We start from the raw sequence: 19,027 nt of genomic DNA, 5'->3' as shown, positions 1-19,027 counted from the left end.
TAATGAAAATTTGTTGCATAATGATTAAAAATAAATCAAATATCACTTTAACATACATTTTAAATCAAGTTAATGGTACTTTAGTACTTTAGAAAACACAATCAAAACTATGGTTCTTTTAACTATACTTTAGAAGAAAAACTGTTAAAACAACACTACATCTATATGTAAAGAAGAAAGACTTAAAATTTGTATATTACCAAAACAAGCTAAACCAGCAGCAGAGGAAGCTAATCTAGCAGCGGTGGGGAAGTTGTTGTATGAAGCAATGTGTATATGCAATTTTCCCCAGTCCTCCTTCAAAATCTTGATACCCTTTTCCTTGTCCTCAACATCACCAACACGACTGCAAAGTTCCCTAAGACAACTTTGGAACCTACCTCCAAATAGGGAAATCTCCTACACTAACCAGCAAAAGTGCCACGAATCAGCACAAGACCAAAATGGCAGTACATGTAATGAATGGGCTTAAAAACAAGAAAAAATCAGTTTTTACACAAAATTCATTGTTAAAAAGATAAAAAATTCACGTTAACCAAGTTTAAATAACAAATATGGTTGGTTCTGATCATATTCTCTTCATTTTTGGAGTAAAAAGATTAAAAAAATATGATATTCTTAAATTTTTTGCATTGCTTAAAAATGAAAAGAAAAAAGAAATTATGTTACCTACATGGGTTAAAAGCTAAGGATACAATTGACCTGATAAACAAATTTTCTTCTCCACTGACTTATGTTAATTCTTATAACCTTCATCTCCGAAAGAAATTCTCTTAAAAACCAACAAAAAATGAGGATTGAATTTAACACCCACAAAATTCAACTCCTCCATATTATATTAGACCCAGAACCATAGAGTCTACTTCAAACCCAAAGCCCCAAATCTGTTTTTATTTTTATTTTTCCTTCAAATGCAAACCCCAAAATTGAATAAATAAGTGTTGACGGTGAGAACTCGTCAACCAAGTTAAGTTAGCAAAACAGAAATGTAGAGATTATCAAAAGAAAAACTTTGAAGATCAAATTGGAAACTTAAAGAACACTTGCAGAAGAATAATGATGAACTGAAATTGTATTTCTTATGGTGTAGTGCTACAGTGATTTTTCCAACCCCTTCCCTTGTGGAAGTGGGGTTCATTTTATAGTAGGCTCTAATGGCCCTGGATACATGGTGGTCCAGGGGACCAGGTGGTACACAAGTACACTGTCAGGAGAGTGGTCTCAGGGGTAGTAGTGTTGGTTCCAGTACATGGCCAGGTACCATGAGGATGTCTCCACTACTTGATTCATACGAATGTTAGAGGAGTGGTGACAGGCATAGTGGTGTAGGTGGTGGTGGTGTCAAATCTGACATCTGGCCATAGACACATAGGCCAAGTCCCTTCTCCCAGCACTCCCACTACTCGACTGGTATGGGTGTCCGTACTAGCATGATCCTTTGAATCATACTTGGGCTTTTACCTCCAAATGCTAGAGTTTCGATAGGCCTTCGTAAGAGATACAACATCAAGGTGTAGGGAGTGAGACACTTGATGTATGTAAGGGTCGGGGCGCGAGGTGGGGCTCTCGGGTCCTTGGCGCGAGACGCCCGAAGCACCTCAAGGCCACCCTCGGACATAGGTGATAGGTGTGCGAGACGGTCCTGGGGGCTCAAGACGACGTGGCCTCGCTAGATGCCTGGGTGTGCGAGGCGAGATGCCTCCCTCGCGAGGCCCTTGGTGGTGCTGCTCCTGTGACGTTCATGCGGCCCTTAAGGACACGCGTCTCTCGAGGCCCCTTAGGACGCGGCTGTGGCAAGGCCCCCTAAGGATACGCCCCTCGCGAGGCTCCTAAGGATGTGGCTGTGGCGAGGGTGTCTTCCGCGAGGCTCCTAAGGACACGCGTCTCGCAAGGCTAGGAGCGTGCGGGGCGCGAGGCCATGGGCGCGCGGGGTGCGAGGCCTGGTGCAAGGCCGGGGGCGCGCGGGCGCGAGACGGGGCCCTTAAGCAGTTGGTGCGATATGCCCGAAGCACATCAGACTTACCCATGAGGCATGGGTGATAGGTGCATGAGACGAATCTCACAAAGTGCAGGGCTAGGCGTGAGAGGTCCCACGGGGTGTATGGGTGCTAGACGCACCGAGAGTAGCCTCGTGTGCCTCCTTGTGAGAAGATGGCTGCCCAAGGGCCTCGTGGCACGGGCATGTAATTAGGCATTTATGGGAGCTTATCACGTGCTTTTGGCCTTTTTATAACTGCCGAATTTTGAGTATCCACACTTGCCCCCCAGTCTAGGAGAGGACCTTTAGGTGCTTTGGTAAACTCTTCTCTTTAATTCTTATAAATAGGCCCCCATGCCAAGCCTATTACTTACACTCTATCTCCTTAGCTTAGTGGTATTTAGACCTTTGCTCCTTTCAAGAGGTAAGGGGTTCAATCCCCCACAACCTCACTTTTATTATAATTTCCTCCTCTTTTTTTTTTATATATATTTGGGCTAATTTTTGGTAGGTCTATACCCCTTCATATATTTGGAGGCTAACACATCTTTTCTGTTTATTTTTGCAGACGCGTACTTTCGACCATTTAGCTCTTTTTGACCGTGACGGTACTTTTGGCCCCCAACCTCCTTTTGACCACGACATCGTCTCATTTTTCTTGCTTGAGGTATATTCTCTTTTTCCCTTGTTTTCATTGGGTCAATATTAACACCACTTGGGATGGGGTACTTTGGCCTGAGCCTGTCGTGAGTTAGTTTTATGGCATGCCCCTTTATTCACACCTCGTGGCGGGTCATTTAGAGAGTTTGTGCCTAGAAATTTTGAGCCCATTCCTTTGTGTTTTGTAGAAATCCTCTCATTTATACGTGAACCCCTTTTTGCTTTCGGGACGAGGTTTCATTGCAAGTGACGGTCCATTCAGCATACCTCTAGGGGTTGAGTTTGTTGACTTGTCTTCAGACTCAGAGTCCCCTGAGGAAAACCCTTACCAAGACTATGACTCCTTAAGGCAGGCCCACATTCATCATCTTGAGCACATAGCTGAACTTAGGCATAAAATTTGGGTGGTGGAGAGTGAAATTGACTCGGTGTTGAGAGGAGACAGAGAACCTTTCCCCCTGACCTTAGTGACCATGTAGCGAGCCTTAGGGTGACCCTTTTAGATTTGCAGGGGGAGTTGGAGTTTATGGAGGGACATCTTCTGCCTGAGCCCTCTTGCCCATCCTCGCCTGATGACTGTCATGGGGCCACTTCTGCTTCTCTTCAGCCCTTATTTTCGATCTTCCCTAGCTTAGCGCTTCTGCAGCCGGTGCCCCGGTGGAAGACTCTTGCTAGGAGGAGAAAATGGAGGGTCAAGTGTTCTGTCTCTTCCTCACCTTTTTCTTTTGGTTTTGCAGATATGCCGAGGGCACGACGATAGGTATCCACCAATGAACAGGACGATGCCCCTTTATTGGCATCCACCCTGGTGTCCCATGTGTCAGAAAATAAACTGAGGGAAATTATGAAGCACTACCGCGTTCCTCCGGAGTACGCCTTATACACCCCTTCTGACAACTGCCGGGCTGACTGCCCTAGTCCCGGCTTCGTGGGCCTTAGTAAGCACATCCTGAAGGGGGGTGGTACCATCCCATTACACGCGTTCTTGATTGCAGTCCTCAACTACTTCGACCTTGCTCCACTTTAGCTGGCACCCAATAGTTGGCTGACCTTGAGCTGCCTTTTTATCGCGTTTGCGGAACTTGTCAAACTTGCTCCTACGACACTAAAGGTGCACTTTCTATACAATCTCATGCTCTCTCCCAAGTCCAAGGGCTTCTATTACTTGCAAAAAGCCAATAACGAGGTCCCTTTGATAGAGGGCTCAGTGTCCAACCTGGGGTCCTGGAAGCAAGAATTTTTCTTCGTGAAAGGCCCTCTCTCTGTTCGCGAGCACTTCCGTGCTGCTCCCACTAAGTACCCTAAGCCACCTTTTATTCTCTTTTTTCTTTTGTTGGAACTTAATGTTTTATAACTTATGTTTGTGTCGACAATGGTGTGGATCATGCAGAACAATTTGTCGTACCCGAGGTTGTTGGGTCGGAAGCGGACGTCGTGAAGGATCTTATCAACGTTGACCCCGCCGTGAAAAAGGCTGCGTACCTATTCACTGTGGAAAATCTTAACCTTCTCCGGCTATCCCCAGTTTCTGATCCCAGGTTGCTGTGGACGATTCCTGAGTCAAAGAGTATGAAGGCTGCATCAGCTGAACCTTGCCCGGGTGAAGGTGAGGCTGAGGATGTGCAGGAGGAAGTCCCCCTTGGACACGGGCGACCTTACCAGCTATCCTCGTCTCCTGGGGGGTGTCCTTCCTTTGTCCCTTTCGACCTGAACATGGCTTCCCACTCCCAAGGCCAACATGCCATACCGGGGAATTTTGTTTGCCCCGATCCCGCAGATTTTGACGCTTTTACTCAGGCTCCTCTCGACCCTGGTCCATCGGGGGCTTACTTTCCCAATCTTCTTGCACCCCCTTTCGATCTACCGGGGGTCCATTTTTCCAATTTTCCTGCGCCCCCTTCCGATCTACCGAGGGTCCATTTTTCCAATTTTCCTACGCCCCCTCCTGTTTCGGCAAGTGGGTCGTCTGTACTTACCCAGCCAGATGCCCTTGACTCGGAAGGGGTGCCCTGGGTGAATCGCATGGCGACCTCCTATGGGCGACGGTATGTCCAAATCGCCTCAGTCCTCCTCGAAACTGATTGGAATGGTCTTGGGAGTTTCGCCCTGTCGGACCTTGGGGAGACCTTGACGCGAACTACTACTTCGGTGGGTTCATGCATCTTGTGTCACTCTTGTTATTATTATGATTTTATTTTTTTGTTACTTATCATTGTTGTTGTTATCTTTCTTGTGCAGGCCTATACTGTGGCTCAGCGGTTTGCCGACTCGGCTCACAATCTTTCTGCGTCGAGTACCGAGAGGGACCGTCTCACAGCCCGGGTCCAGGAGCTTGAGAGATAGCTTAATGAAACCAAGTCTAAGCTAAAAAGGGTTCGGGCCAAATTTTCTGCCTCGTCAAAAAGGAAGAAGAAGGCGGTTGTCAAGGCCACGATGCTGCAGGAAAGGGTTACCAGCCTAGAGGGCAAACTCCAGGGTGCCCAGGCTACCGCGGCGGCGTAGGAGAGGGTCGCTTCCCTAGAGGCCAAACTTGAAGTTGCCAAAGCTGATGTAGCTGCGTCGCAGGAGAGGGTTGCCTCTTTAGAAGCTGACAGGGCAACCACTGAGTATAGGTCTATAGAGTGCGCCCTCTATGGCGTATGGAGGCAGGATCCCAACTTCGATTTCTCCTCCTTTGGCGAGCATGCCGTTGCCCGGGTGTAACGCCCCAAACCCCAGGGACCGTTACGGTGTGCCTTGTAAACAGTGCTAAACCCGCTAATTGAGTCATTGGGCCAAAATCGTGATCTAGGTATGACTAGCGGTTTAGGGATTAAAAACTTTGATTAAGATGTAACGTTTCACTAGAACGTTTAATATATATACATTGGGATCCCAAAAATAAAGTTTCAGAGTCTACTACAGAAAACATTTACAACAGGCCGTTCTAAGCGGCAAAATAGGGTTCAACCCTAGTTCCACTTTAAACCTCGGCCGTGGCAGACGAGCAGTTGCATATGTACACATCATCACCTAAGCTCTCCAACTCAAGGATGGTCCAGCTTCCTCTTGCCTTTACCTGCACCACGTAGCACCCGTGAGCCGAAGCCCAGCAAGAAAACACGATCCAACATGATATTATATCAACAGATAACATGACGTGATATCATCAGATAGCATGATATAATATCAACAAATAACATGGTATAATACCAACATATAACATGATATAATATCAACAGATAACATGGTATAATACCAACAGATAACATGATATAATATCAACAGTAATTGTAACAGCTATTCAGGACCAACGGTCCATACAGATAGGTGACAGTAGCCAAAAGTCACAATAATGAGCATCGCTCCCTCTAGCCATGTGACGATAGGGTCACCAGAGCTTAACTGATAAGTGATCCTTTCATAAGTTTGATTAGGACAGGTGCATGGTGATTAGTCACCAACATAACCTTCCTCACGACTCTAGAATCGAAACTATGGACAACGTCCCTTAGCCATGTGACAAACGGTCACCGGGGTCATATACCTTGGCTATAGTCATCTGGTCATAGACCAGGCAAGCGCTTATAAGTTCTTCAACCCTAGGGTCGGTCTAACATTAGTTCCATAGAGCCATTCAATGCGTGATTCTCGACTTTAGAGTCGGTCCCTGACTAGTCAGTGCCATACACAAGCAAGTCATGCCACCAATCGTATACCACATGTTCAATATCCATAAACAAGGTATTTAGCATGCTTACTAAACAGATACCAGTACAATTAGGACCATGCACAACCTCAGAGGCTCAAGCTCTGTACAACATCATACCCGATATACAAAGCATGTCCTAATCACATGTTTCTCATGCATCATATGCAGTATATCCAACAATCCAACATGCACCAATAACAGCCATGCATGTCACGTTTAATAGTCAACCAACATGCAACAAGAATAGCCATGCATGTCACATATACACAGGGTGCAGTTTTCTTACCTCCGGTTCGAGTAAAAGTTAAAACAAGAATGACCCTTGAAAACGATCGATCCTTAATCCTTTGACGGTCACCTAGTCATAACCAAAACGTTCTCCAATTAATGAAAATTATCAAAGATAGGGCCTTAACCTAAACCCCACTCTCGGGTCCTCGAAACAGGCCCTCACAGTGAGTAGATTCGATCCCGGGCCTTAAGGATTGAAACCCCAAGCCAAAAGCCCTTAAAAACACCCAAAACAGGGTTCTGAAGGAACAGGGTAGCGCTACAGCGCTGCCCTTCTAGTGCCCCAGCGCTCAAGGCAGAACCACAAACTGCCCCACCTCCCTGCAGGTAGCACTGTAGCGCCCTACACTGGGCGCTGTAGCGCTACCTTCAGCCAGCCAAGTCCCAGATTTTCCTTCTTTCGATTCTACCATTTCTAACCCAATCCAAAAGCTTCCAAACATCAAATTAACTCCCAAATGAACCCAAATACCATCTCCACATGTCCTAGGGACCACCACCCCAAGAACCCTAGCCAAAAATCCAACCAATTCCCAAGTTTCCAACCCAAGAACCAGTTGGAACTTAACTTAGAAAACAGAGCAAAATCAAGAGTTCTAGTGGCTAGAAACTCACCTTAATCTTGGCAACACACCCTAGCTTGGCTAAGCTTGGTTCCTTGGATTAATTCCTTAAACTGAGCTTGAGAATCCAAAGAGAAATGAGGAAGAAAATCTATCGGGAGAGAAGGGAAAGAAACTCTGTTTTTTGTTATTCTTCTACAGCCTTAATGGCTGATATATATCCTTAAGGTCAAAAGACCATAATGCCCTTAAGCCAAATAAATCCCTCTAAAAGCTTCCGAGGGTAAAACCGTCATTTCCCGCCTATCTCATTAATTATAATTAACGCTCTCCAATTCCCACTATTCCCAATATTCTCAAACACCAATAATCCATATCCCATTACCCTTTAATTCCCGGTAATGCTCTAACCATTAAATTCACCCCGAGACTGACCCCTAGCCCCGGACTTAAACCCGTTATGACTAGACCGAACACTTACACCCCATGATCGTCTCATGTCGATAAGCTCGAACCAATCCACCTTATAATGTGGCTGTATTAATTAATCACAATCACGCACCCAAAATATACAATTACGCCCACAGTGGCCAAATTACCAAATTACCCTCATAATTAACATATGAGCCTATATGCATGCATTCACCATCATATAATAATATAATTCACGTAAACATGCATATAATCATTAAATACTATAATAAATCAATTATGGCCCTCCCGACCTCCTAAGCAAGGTCCTAAACCTTATTAGGAAATTTGGGGCATTACACCGGGTGGCTGTGTGGAACGCCCGGGGCAGGAGACCCTGAGGTTGTTATTTCATTACTTCTGCCAGTTAGCCCGCTGTGGGTGTATGCTCATTTGAACCTTCTTGTTCTTGTAATAATAATTTTTAATTTTTTTTTAAATCTTGCCATGTTACCAAGACTCTTTTTTCATATATACATATGCAGTTATTCATCTCTTATTCCTCTGTGTTTGAGGTCTTTTTGAGCCTGTATGATGGGGTTTGGTAGGTTCCCCTCTTTTATTTATCAGGCTAGAGGTCCTTTCGAGCCCATGTGAGAGGGTTCAATGGGTCCTTTTTTGGTGCCTCCTGATTATTTTTATAAGGATATTTTGACCCCTTGGGTTCTAGCTATCCTTTTATATATTTTTGCGCGCGCTTATTATTTTTTTGCGAGAAGCGTCCTTCTCGTCATTATTCATAGTACTATTTTTGCACGGGCCTCTTTTAGGACCCTTTTTGGCTAGACGGCTTCGTGGCCGCTCTAGGCTTATTAGACCTTTTGGCTTCCTTGATGTTCATAAGGGTAGCTAATCCTTGTGAACTTCAAGAGATGCCTTGCAAGATCTCCTCCCGGTTTGTTAGAGTTCACCACGAATTGCATTCCTCTTTTAAAGAATTTTGTTTAAGGCTCTTGATGCAAGGGGTCCTTTTTTAGGATCCTCCTGTTAGAGGGCCCTTTTTAGGATCCTCCTGATAGAGGGTCCCTTTTAGGGTCCTCCTGATAGAGGGTCCTTTTTAGGATCCTCCTGTTAGAGGGTCCTTTTTAGGATCCTCCTGGTAGAGGGTCCCTTTTAGGGTCCTTCTGATAGAGGGTCATTTTTAGGATTCTGGTGCAAGGGGTCCTTTTTAGGATCCTCCTGATAGAGGGTCCTTTTTAGGATCCTCTTGTTTGTTGTGTGCTTTGCCTTCACGGGCCACTATTTCCCCCCCAAGTGTCTGGTGAAGTTTATTTCGGCAGGCACTTTGATTGATGCCCACATAAAGGAGAAAAAATAGCATACGAAGATGTGAACAGTTTCATTCATAGTGGGTAGGTTACAACGATATGTCTACATATAAAAAGTTTACATCTTCTTGGGGGGTTATCTAGACGCCCTCCTTGATTCTTTTTTACTGAGCTTGCATAACACGTAACAAACTAAGCACGGATACTGCTTGGATTGGATGTGGGGGTCTCACTGGTAGTACTTTTTGAGGAGCTCCGCATTCCATGCCCGAGGCATGATGGTGTCGTCCATGCGCGCCAGTTTATAGGTGTTTGGTGGTATGCACTGAGTGACCTGGTAGGGTCCTTCCCAGTTTGCTCCCAGTACCCCCGCCCCCGGGTCTCGCATGTTGGGGAGTACTTTCCTCAATACTAAGTCTCCTACTCTGAAATTTCTCTCCCGTATCCTTGAATTGTAATACCTCGCTGCTCGCTGTTGATACGTAGCCAGCCTTAATTATGCCTTTTCTCTTTTGGCTTCCAGCAGGTCCAAGTTTTCGACCAATGCTGCGGTGTTAGCTTGGTCATCGTATGTTTGCGTGCGCAAGGACTTTACCTTCATTTCTACTGGAATGAAAGCCTCGCAGCTGTAGGCCAAGGTGAAAGGTGTTTCCCCAGTGGTGGAACGAGGGGTGGTCCTGTAGGCCCAGAGTACATTCGGGAGCTCTTCGACCCAGACCCCTTTCAACTTCTCCAACTTAGTTTTCAAGTTCCTTTTCAGGATCTTGTTGATGGCCTCTACTTGCCCTTTAGCTTGGGGGTGTACTACTACGGAGAAACTCCTCCTGATCCCTTTGGCCTTGCAGTAGTCTTCGAACACTCCTCCTTCAAATTGCGTTCCATTGTCGGAGATGATCTTGTAGGGTACCCTGAATCTGCAAACAATATATTTGTTGACGAAGGTGGTGATTTGCTTAGCCGTTATATTGACTAAGGGCTCCGCTTCCACCCACTTAGTGAAATAGTCAACCGCTACCATCGTGTACTTGGCTCCTCCTCTTCCGGTTGGCAGTGCCCCTATCAAGTCAATCCCCCACACAGCAAAGGGCCACGGGCTGGTCATGCTCACCAGCTCATTTGGGGATTGTTGTGGGTAAGTCACATGTCTCTGGCACTTGTCACACTTTCTCGCGAAGTCACTTGCGTCCTTCTCCATGGTAGGCCAGTAATACCCTTGGCGAACGACCTTTTTTGCTGTGGACTGCCCCCCAGCATGGTTCCCACACTCCCCTTCGTGTATCTCTTGTAAAAATTTGGACGCTTCTCCCTTATCAATGCACCGTAGGAGTGGGGTAGAGAAGCCTCTCTTATACAAGATCCCGTCTCCTAGGGTGTACTGGACGACCCTGTAAGCCAGTCTGCGGGCCTCCTTCTTGTCCAAGGGTGAGGTCCCATCATTCAAGTACCTCCTAATGGGGGCAAACCATGGCTCCTCGGAGCTCTTGACCGTGTTGATCCTCTCTTCGGATATGCTTGAATTGGGGAGATATTCCACCGGTATAGACTCAAGCGTATCTTCATCTCTTGTGGAGGCGAGTTTCGCGAAAGCATCGGCGTTCGTATTCTGTTCTCTGGGGATTTGTTCTATTGTGTATTTTTCGAACTAGTCCAAATACTCCTTCACCTTGGAAAGGTATGCAGCCATTTTTGGACCTCTGGCTTGGTATTCACCCTTCACTTGAAACACCACCAGCTGTGAGTCACTAAAGACATGCAAGTGGGATACCTTTAATTCCTTAGCTAGCCATAGGCCAGCCAACAGCGCCTCATATTCTGCTTCATTATTGGAAGCCTCGAATCCAAATCTCAAGGCACAATACATCTTGTGCCCTTCAGATCCTGTTATCACTATGCCAGCACCGGCCCCCCCTTCGTTAGACGCCCCATCTACGTGGAGACTCCATTCTTCGGGGTGCCTCTCCTCTTTAGGTGTCGGCTCCTTCTCCTCTATTTCCCCCTCCTCTTGGGGTCGGTATGTGAACTCGACTATAAAGTCTGCAAGTACGTGCCCGTTGATGGAGGTCCTTGGGGTGTAGGTGATGTCGAACTGACTCAATTCAATTGACCACTTTAGCAATCTTATTGAAGTTTCTGGCTTGTGCAAGACTTGACACTGAGGGGGTGTTGGTGAGCACCTCAATCGCATGAGCATGGAAATAGGGCCTCAATTTTTGAGAAGCAACTACCAGGGCATATGCTAACTTCTCTATTTCCGGGTACTGGGTCTCCGCGTCTACCAACCGCTTACTCATATAGTAGACCGGGTGTTGGTGCTTCTTCTCACCCTTGACTAAGGCGGTGCTTCTGGCATGCTCAGATATGGCTAGATACAGATACAACTTCTCTCCTTTTTCTGGCTTGGCCAAAAGGGGTGGCCTTCCAAGGTCCTCCTTCAGCTTGGTGAAGGCCTCCTGGCATTCGTCATCCCAAGCGAACTTTTTGTTCCCTTTCAGGATGTTGAAACAGTCGACCTAGAGATGAATCTATTGAGGGCTGCCACTCTCCCCGTCAGGCACTGCACTTCTTTTTTGCCCCATGGTGGGCTCATTTCCAGCAAGGCCTTGATTTTTTCAAGATTAGCTTCAATACCTCGGGAATTCACCATGAAACCCAGGAATTTCCCAGACGAAACTCCGAAGGTGCATTTGAGAGGGTTCAGCTTCATTCTGTTCTTGCGCAGGGTGTTGAACATCTCCATGAGGTTGCTAGTGAGCTCTTCCGCTTTTTTCGTCTTCACTAGCATATCATCCACATACACCTCCATGTTCCTTCCTATTTGATTTGCGAACATTTTGTTCACCAGCCTCTGGTAAGTGGCACCTGCATTTTTTAAACCAAAGGGCATCACTTTATAAGAATACAACCCCTTGTCTGTTATGAACGAAGTGTGCTCCTCATCAGCAGGGTTCATTGGTATTTGGTTATACCGTGAATACGCATCCATGAAGCTAAGTAGCTCGTGTCCCACTGTGGCATCCACCAACTGGTCTATCCTAGGAAGCGGGAAGCTGCCCTTAGGGTAGGCCTTGTTGAGGCTGGTAAAATCCACGCACGTCCTCCATTTTCTATTGGGCTTTGGAACTAGCACTGGGTTCGACACCCATAGTGGGTAAAACGCTTCTCGAATGAACCCGTTCGCCTTCAACTTGTCCACCTCCTCTTTTTGGGACGCGTATCTTTCTGGGTCTAGTGCTCTCCTTTTCTGCCTTACCGGCCTTGCTTTCAAGTCGATGTTCAGGTGGTGGCACATGACCGCTGGGTCTATCCCTACCATATCCTCGTGACTCTAGGAAAATACATCGAGGTTGGCTTTTAAGAACTCTACTAGTTTCTCCTTCCTGTCGTTGGCAAGGTTTTTTCCTACTTTCAATCTCCTCAATGGCTCATCCATGACAGTTACTTCCTCCACTTCCTCTACTGGTTCAGCTTTGGGCTCTTCTATGACTCGTGGGTCTAACTCGCTTGGGTTCGCGCCTTCGTGCGCAACCATCGCCATAGGTTCTGTTGGCTTTGTGGCTGTGCGGGGGGATGTGTTGTAGCATTCCCTCGCTTCCTTCTGTTCTCCTTACATGCATGCTATTCCCCCGGGGGTTGGGAATTTCATAGCTAAATGGTACACAAAAGTTATCGCCTTCAATTCTCTTAGGGAAGGTCTCCTTAATACCGCATTGAAGGCTGAGGCGCAATCTACCACAACGAAGTTTGCCATTATGGTGGTTTGTCTGGGCTGTTCTCCCATAGTAAAGGCCAACTCGATTTCCCCCAGGGGCTGTATCGAATCTCCCGTAAATCCATACAAAGACGTAGCGCAAGGCTTTAGGTGGCGGAGGCTTAATCCCATCTTCTCCAGTGCTGGTCAATACAAGATGTCCACAGAGCTCCCGTTATCCACCAAGACCCGATGCACCCTCATGTTAGCAAGCTGGACTGTCAACACTAGGGGGTCATTATGGGGGAAGTGCACACCTCGAGAGTCTTCTTCGGTGAAAGTTATTGAGTCATTTTCACCTTTGAAACTCTTCGGGGGGCGCTGCTCCAGACTTTGGATGCACGGAGGTGGGCTTCGCATGGCCTCCCTGGCATATCTATCTCGTCCCTTCCTCGATTCACTCCTGAATCCTAGTCCTCTAAAGATGGTCCTGACCTCTCCTTGCACTTCTCGGGCTACTTCTCGTGCCCGCGGTGAGGACACTCCTTCTTCTGGCCTATGGTTCTCCTTGCGCACATATCTACCCAAATGCCCCCTACGGATGAGCTCTTCAATATCCACCTTCAAATGGTTTCATTCCGCAGTTGTGCGGCCTATATCTTTGTGATACTGACAATACTTGCTGGGGTCTCTCTTAGACCGGCCTTTTTTCATCGGCAGGGGCCTTCTGAAAGGGACCTGATTTTTGTTTGTAATGAAAATATGCTCTCTCGCATGAGTGAGGTCAGTATAGTAGGTGTAGGGGCCTTGTCTGCACTCATCAGAGCGCTGATGCTTTCGAGGTCGATCATCCCTTGCCCCCTCATAGACCCTATTTTTCTTGGCATTGCCTTGGTTCTCCCGGATTGAGGGCTTAAGTGAATTTTGGTCTTTTTCGGCCTTGAGGCTTTCGTGACCATCTTCCACGCGAATATACTTTTGCGCCTGCTCATAGAAATTATCTAAGTCCGTGACCTCCCTCTTGAGCATGTTATCCCATAATTTGCTTCCTGGGCGCACTCCAGCTGTGATGGCCATTTTCAGCTCTCGGCGGGTCAGGATCCCCACTTTAGCTGCCTCCATGTTGAACCTGTGAATGTATCTCTTTAGACTCTCATTTTCTCCTTGCTTCATGTTGGTAAGGCTGGTGCCTGGCATCGTGTAGTCCCGCACGACATGGTGCTGTTGGAGGAATTCATCGGAAAACTATTGCCAGGACCTGATGGATCCCGGTCTGAGTTTTTTGAACCATTTGTACGCAGGTCCTTTCAATGTGACAGCAAAGCAGTGGCATCTGGCGCCACTACTAATTCCCCTTAGTTTCATTAGATCGTTAAACGCGTCCAGATGGTATTTCAGATCTGTGCTTGCTTCGTAGGGGGTCATATGGGGCTCCTTAAAATTGGCTGGGAGCCGGATGGCTTGGATATCGCTAATGAAGGGTGACTCATGGTCGAACTCTTCCTCAAAAGCTTGACCTCCGGAGGCGGTGATGATCTTGCTTCGCAGGCTCCTCATTTCTATGTTCAGGTCCTGCCACCTCTTGCTTAGGGAGTTTCTTAAAGAGAATGGGTTACGATCCCCCTTTCCTTTGCCCTCTCGAGGCGCCATAGGGGGCGTGGTCCTTTTACCCGCCCTCTTCTTGTTGAGTTCCTCCCGTAAATCTGAGGGTGCTCTCTATGAGGTGACCTCATCATCGTTGCGAGGGGCAGCATTTGCCTTCGGCTCTGGTTTCTGGGCCTGCTTCGGTGGTCTGGGATGTTCCCGTTGCTTCGTTTGGGGGGTGTTACTAGTGGAGAGTCGCATCTTTCCATCATCTATTGGGACAATGGTTTCTACCTCCCTCTGGTCTCTCTCTTTGCGCTTAGGGAGTGTCACATTTGATCTCCCTTGCAACAGCCCATTTAGCACTTCTTGCATGTTTTCCAAGGTCTCTAGCCTCTGGTTCTTGCAGTGAAGTTCTTGTATCTCGTCTTCATAGAATTGAGACTTCGAGCTTGAGCTGACGGAGTGGACCCAAGGGTGTTTGTCAGCCTGGCGCTTTGATGGGCCTGGATCCTGTCGACCGTGGTTTGGCACTTGCAGCGGCTTTGGAGATAGGAACTCATCGGCGCCCCTTGCCGGGGCAGTCGCCAACCTTGGCCGATCCTCCTCAGGTGGGACCGCTGGGGAAGAGGCCTCCTTTTCGTCTCTGGGCGCCTCAGGCTCCCTTGGGGCCTCCACGTTTGCAGGTGGAGGAGGATCCCTCATGGAGGCTTTTAGCTGATCTCCGTCAAGGTGGACTTCCACCTCCCACGGCTCTCTCAACCGTTTCGAACGTTGCGACATTTTTTCTTATCAGAATTGACGAAAGAACAATGACTTGCAATCTATTCTTCCCACAGACGGCGCCAAACTGTTGACGGTGAGAACTCATCAACCAAGTTAAGTTAGCAAAACAGAAATGTAAAGATTATCAAAAGAAAAACTTTGAAGATCAAATTGGAAACTTAAAGAACACTTGCTGAAGAAAAATGATGAATTAAAATTGTATTTCTTATGGTGTAGTGCTACAGTGATTTTTCCAACCCCTTCCCATGTGGAAGTGGGGTTCATTTTATAGTAGGCTCTAATGGCCCTGGATACATGGTGGTCCAGGGGACTAGGTGGTACACAAGTACACTGTCAGGAGAGTGGTCTCAAGGGTAGTGGTGTTGGTTCCAGTACATGGCCAGGTACCATGACGATGTCTCCACTACTTGATTCGTACGAATGTCAGAGGAGTGGCGACAGGCATAGTGGTGCAGGTGGTGGTGGTGTCGACTCTGACATCTGGCCATAGACACACAGGCCATGTCCCTTCTCCCAGCACTCCCACTACTCGACTGGTATGGGTGTTCATACTTGACATACGGGGTCTTAAAGGCCGTACCCCGTACAAGATTGTACTAGAATGATCCTTTGAATCATACTTGGGATTTTACCTCCAAATGCTAGAGTTTCGATAGGCCTTTGTAAGAGATACAACATCAAGGTGTAGGGAGTGAGACACTTGATGTATGTAAGGGTCGTGGCGCGAGGTGGGGCTCTCAAGTCCTTGGCGCGAGACGCCCGAAGCACCTCAAGGCCACCCCCGGACATAGGTGATAGGTGTGCGAGACGGTCATAGGGGCTCGAGATGACGTGGCCTCGCCAGATGCTTGGGTGTACGAGGCGAGACGCTTCCCTCATGAGGCCCTTGGTGGTGCTGCTCACGTGACGCTCGTACGACCCTTAAGGACACGCATCTCGCGAGGCTCCTTAGGACGCGGCTGTGGTGAGACCCCCTAAGGATACGCCCCTTGCGAGGCTCCTAAGGATGTGGCTGTGGCGAGGGTGTCTTCCGCGAGGCTCCTAAGGACACGCGTCTCGCAGGGCCAGGAGTGCGTGGGGTACGAGGCCGGGGGCGCGCGGGCGCGAGACGGGGCCCTTAAGCAGTTGGTGCGATATGCCCGAAGCACATCAGACTTACCCACGAGGCGTGGGTGATAGGTGCATGAGACGGATCTCACAAAGTGCAGGGCTAGGCGTGAGAGGTCCCACAGGGTGTATGGGTGCTAGACGCGCTGAGAATTGCCTTGTGTGCCTCCTTGCGAAAAGATGGCTGCCTAAGGGCCTTGCGGTACGGGCATGTAATTAGGCATTTATGGGAGCTTATCACGCTCTTTTGGCCTTTTTATAACTACCGAATTTTGAGCATCCACAATAAGAGCCAATCCTAACCAATAAACTAAATAAATTTCATATGACACAACCAGACCTCAGCCAAAAATTGGTAGAACTTTACCCGCTGCAGATATGAGACAGCAGCGATGATAGGCTATTCCTCAACATCGCACTCTGAACCAAACCCAAGTGTACCGCTTGCTTCATGACTAAAGTGCCGAAGCTCGGAGTCTGCAAATATTGTGACAGAGAAGGGAAGAAAAGGGAGGGAAATTGAATGTTAAGAACAAATACCACAACAATTGGAATGCTCATAAAATTAGGTTAAGGGCATATAATAATCTGAGCAAAAAATCATCTCGTGTACCAAAAAAATCTAAAAAAAAAGAAGACAAAATTACTTTCTAAATCCAAGAAAGACTCACCTGAACTACTCCATGAAAGACATAACCCCTGAGAGCTTTATTAGTTGTAGATACGAGACAACTGTGATACCCCGCGGAGCCTCAACGTCACACTCTGAACCAATCCCCAAGGGTGTCGCATGCTTCATGACTAGAGCGTTAGAGCTTGGAGTCTGCCAAGACTACGACGGAGAAAGAGAAGAAAAGAAAAGGAAACGGAAGAAGGCAGAGAGACGGGAAATAAGAAAAGAAAGAAAGAGTTAACAAAGAAAACATATGATATAATATTATTAGATTGAAAGGATAGAGAGTGAGAATGATGAGTAAAATAATTGGGGGAAAAAGAGACTAAAGGCGCCATTATATTAATTAACTTGGCACCAGAATTTTCCCTCTATGTTTTTTTTTATTTAGCAAATCAGTAATAACACTTTTAAAAATGTGTAATATTATACTGTGATATTTAGTACAAATTTTTGTAGTGAAATATGCTTTTGGACAAAGGTTTCAAACCTTGTACAAGTTGCTGATCCCCAATACTCTTCACTTGGTTGTGTGATGGAGAGTTTCTTGTTATTTGTTCTTGTTCTTATATTTTCTACTATTTCTTTTCTTCTTATTCTTCTTGTTCTATTTACTTATATTTTTGTTTAGAGTTATAATCCTCTCATTTCTTTTGTTACAAACATTTTTACTTTATTTGTATCATTTTGCTTAGAGTTGTATTTCACCATTCTACTATTCTAATCCTTCTCTTATTTGTTTGTATTTTCAGTTATAGAGTTATAACACTATTTAATCAATCTAAAGTTTATTTGTATTATATTGTCTAGATTTGTAATATTTCTTACCAATTTCCATTAATACAACATATATTTTCTTAACAGAAAGACCACCCTGAGCCTCGGCAGCCTCGCGAGCCAGATACTTCCTAAGCTCTTTTGCTCGCGTCTTCTCGGGAAGGAAATCCAAGTTAAAATCTTTGTTGGACTTCTAGATCAAGTAGAAGCAAGAGAAAGCTGTCTCTGAATACTCCTCTCGAGCTTTTTCCCAGGCAGCCTTGACCTCTTGCTCCTTCTTGACAAGAGCATCCTTCCATAGTTGGTCCATGTCAGCAATCAACTTCTCTTTCTTAGCTTTAGAATGTTGGAGCTGATCGACAAGTTTCCCCTCCATCTGTGTTATCCTGAGAGTCAATTCGGTCACTTCCTACTATTTGAGCTCCACGATACTGCGAAGAGTGTTGATCTCTTCATCTTTGAAAGCAATGTCTGCATCCCTAGAGCCAGAACACGCCTAAGGTCCAGCACCTCTTGGCGGACAACTTCAAGCTCAGAACAAAGGTTGGAAACTGTAGATGTATACTCTACAGACCTATCATGGACATGGGATACCAACATCAGCGCCTGCGAAAAACATACAAGTGTTAGATAAACGTCAGCACACAAACTAAACAGATAAGAAGAAAACTGTAGAGGACTTACACTCTGAATGTCAAGGAGTGACTTCGTGAGGATGGTGCTCAAGTCCTCATTCTTAATCCCATTAAAAGACATTTTTGTCTGCTCTAGATGGGATGTTCAGTCCATGATGGCACCTAGATTCTGTATGGCAGACTGGTGTGGCTCAGATAAGGGAGCAGGTGCAGAACAGGAGGCACCCACATCAGTGAAGATTGGAGGAACCGGTGTAGGCAAGGATGGCTCTACCTCTGCGACAGGACTAGATGCCAAAGGAGTTGAAGGAGGCATCTCGGGAGGAACCTCCATTATCGACTTAGCCTCAACCCAGGCCCTCTTAGCTCCTCAGACAAAAGGACTGGCCCCGGTGGGAGTCGACCTCTGCTGGGAATGGACAAAGCCAAACATGTCTGAACCTGCAAAAGAAGATCAAATGGTAGAAGGATATCAAGCACAGATGAATCATAAAATAAAGGTGATAAAGTGTCGAATCTTCTGAATGAAATTCAGGCTCGAACATAGTCTCTTAAAAGTCATCCGAACCAAGTGATGAGTACGCGACAAATGCATCCACCTCATCACCCTCCTGTCCAGCTAGCATAGGAAAAGAGGGTACCTCATCGACATGAATAGGTCACGGGGAGTCTATGGCATTCATGGGCTCAGGGCCATCTTCATCTGGAACATCAGCTATAGTATGAGAACACAACCCGACCTTCCTAAGGTTCTCTAAAGTAACGAGGGTCTTGACATTCTTCTCCTCAGTGGTCATGGCAATAAACTCCTTGGCCCTGATTTTCATAGCCTAGGTTAGGAGCGGTCTATAAAAA

The 19,027-nt window shown here is 46.6% G+C and overlaps 1 protein-coding gene across 1 annotated transcript; it reads right to left on the bottom strand.

Annotated features, from left to right (window-relative positions):
* Positions 1-144: 144 nt before the first annotated feature.
* LOC133785633 (uncharacterized) lies at positions 145-18,506 on the bottom strand. Its single transcript, XM_062224854.1, has 3 exons — positions 18,402-18,506; positions 18,048-18,143; positions 145-399 (listed from the first exon to the last, which is right to left on the bottom strand). Exons 1-3 carry the CDS (start codon positions 18,504-18,506, stop codon positions 145-147), a joined length of 456 nt encoding a protein of 151 aa, XP_062080838.1.
* Between the last annotated feature and the right edge of the window lie 521 nt (positions 18,507-19,027).

Source organism: Humulus lupulus, chromosome 6 (genome assembly GCF_963169125.1).
Source record: "Humulus lupulus chromosome 6, drHumLupu1.1, whole genome shotgun sequence".
In the NCBI taxonomy this organism is placed as follows: domain Eukaryota; kingdom Viridiplantae; phylum Streptophyta; class Magnoliopsida; order Rosales; family Cannabaceae; genus Humulus; species Humulus lupulus.
The sequence above is the reverse complement of the archived record's forward strand: the minus strand, read 5'-3'. Positions and strand labels throughout refer to the sequence as shown.

Coding starts and splice junctions, on each gene's coding strand:
- LOC133785633 (XM_062224854.1), bottom strand. CDS start 18,506: ATGGAGGTTCCTCCCGAGATGCCTCCTTCAACTCCTTTGGCATCTAGT. Junction 18,144..18,401: donor TTCCTCCAATCTTCACTGAT/GTGGGTGCCTCC, acceptor TGTTTTTCGCAG/GCGCTGATGTTGGTATCCCA. Junction 400..18,047: donor TTGAAGTTGTCCGCCAAGAG/GTGCTGGACCTT, acceptor TGGTTAGTGTAG/GAGATTTCCCTATTTGGAGG.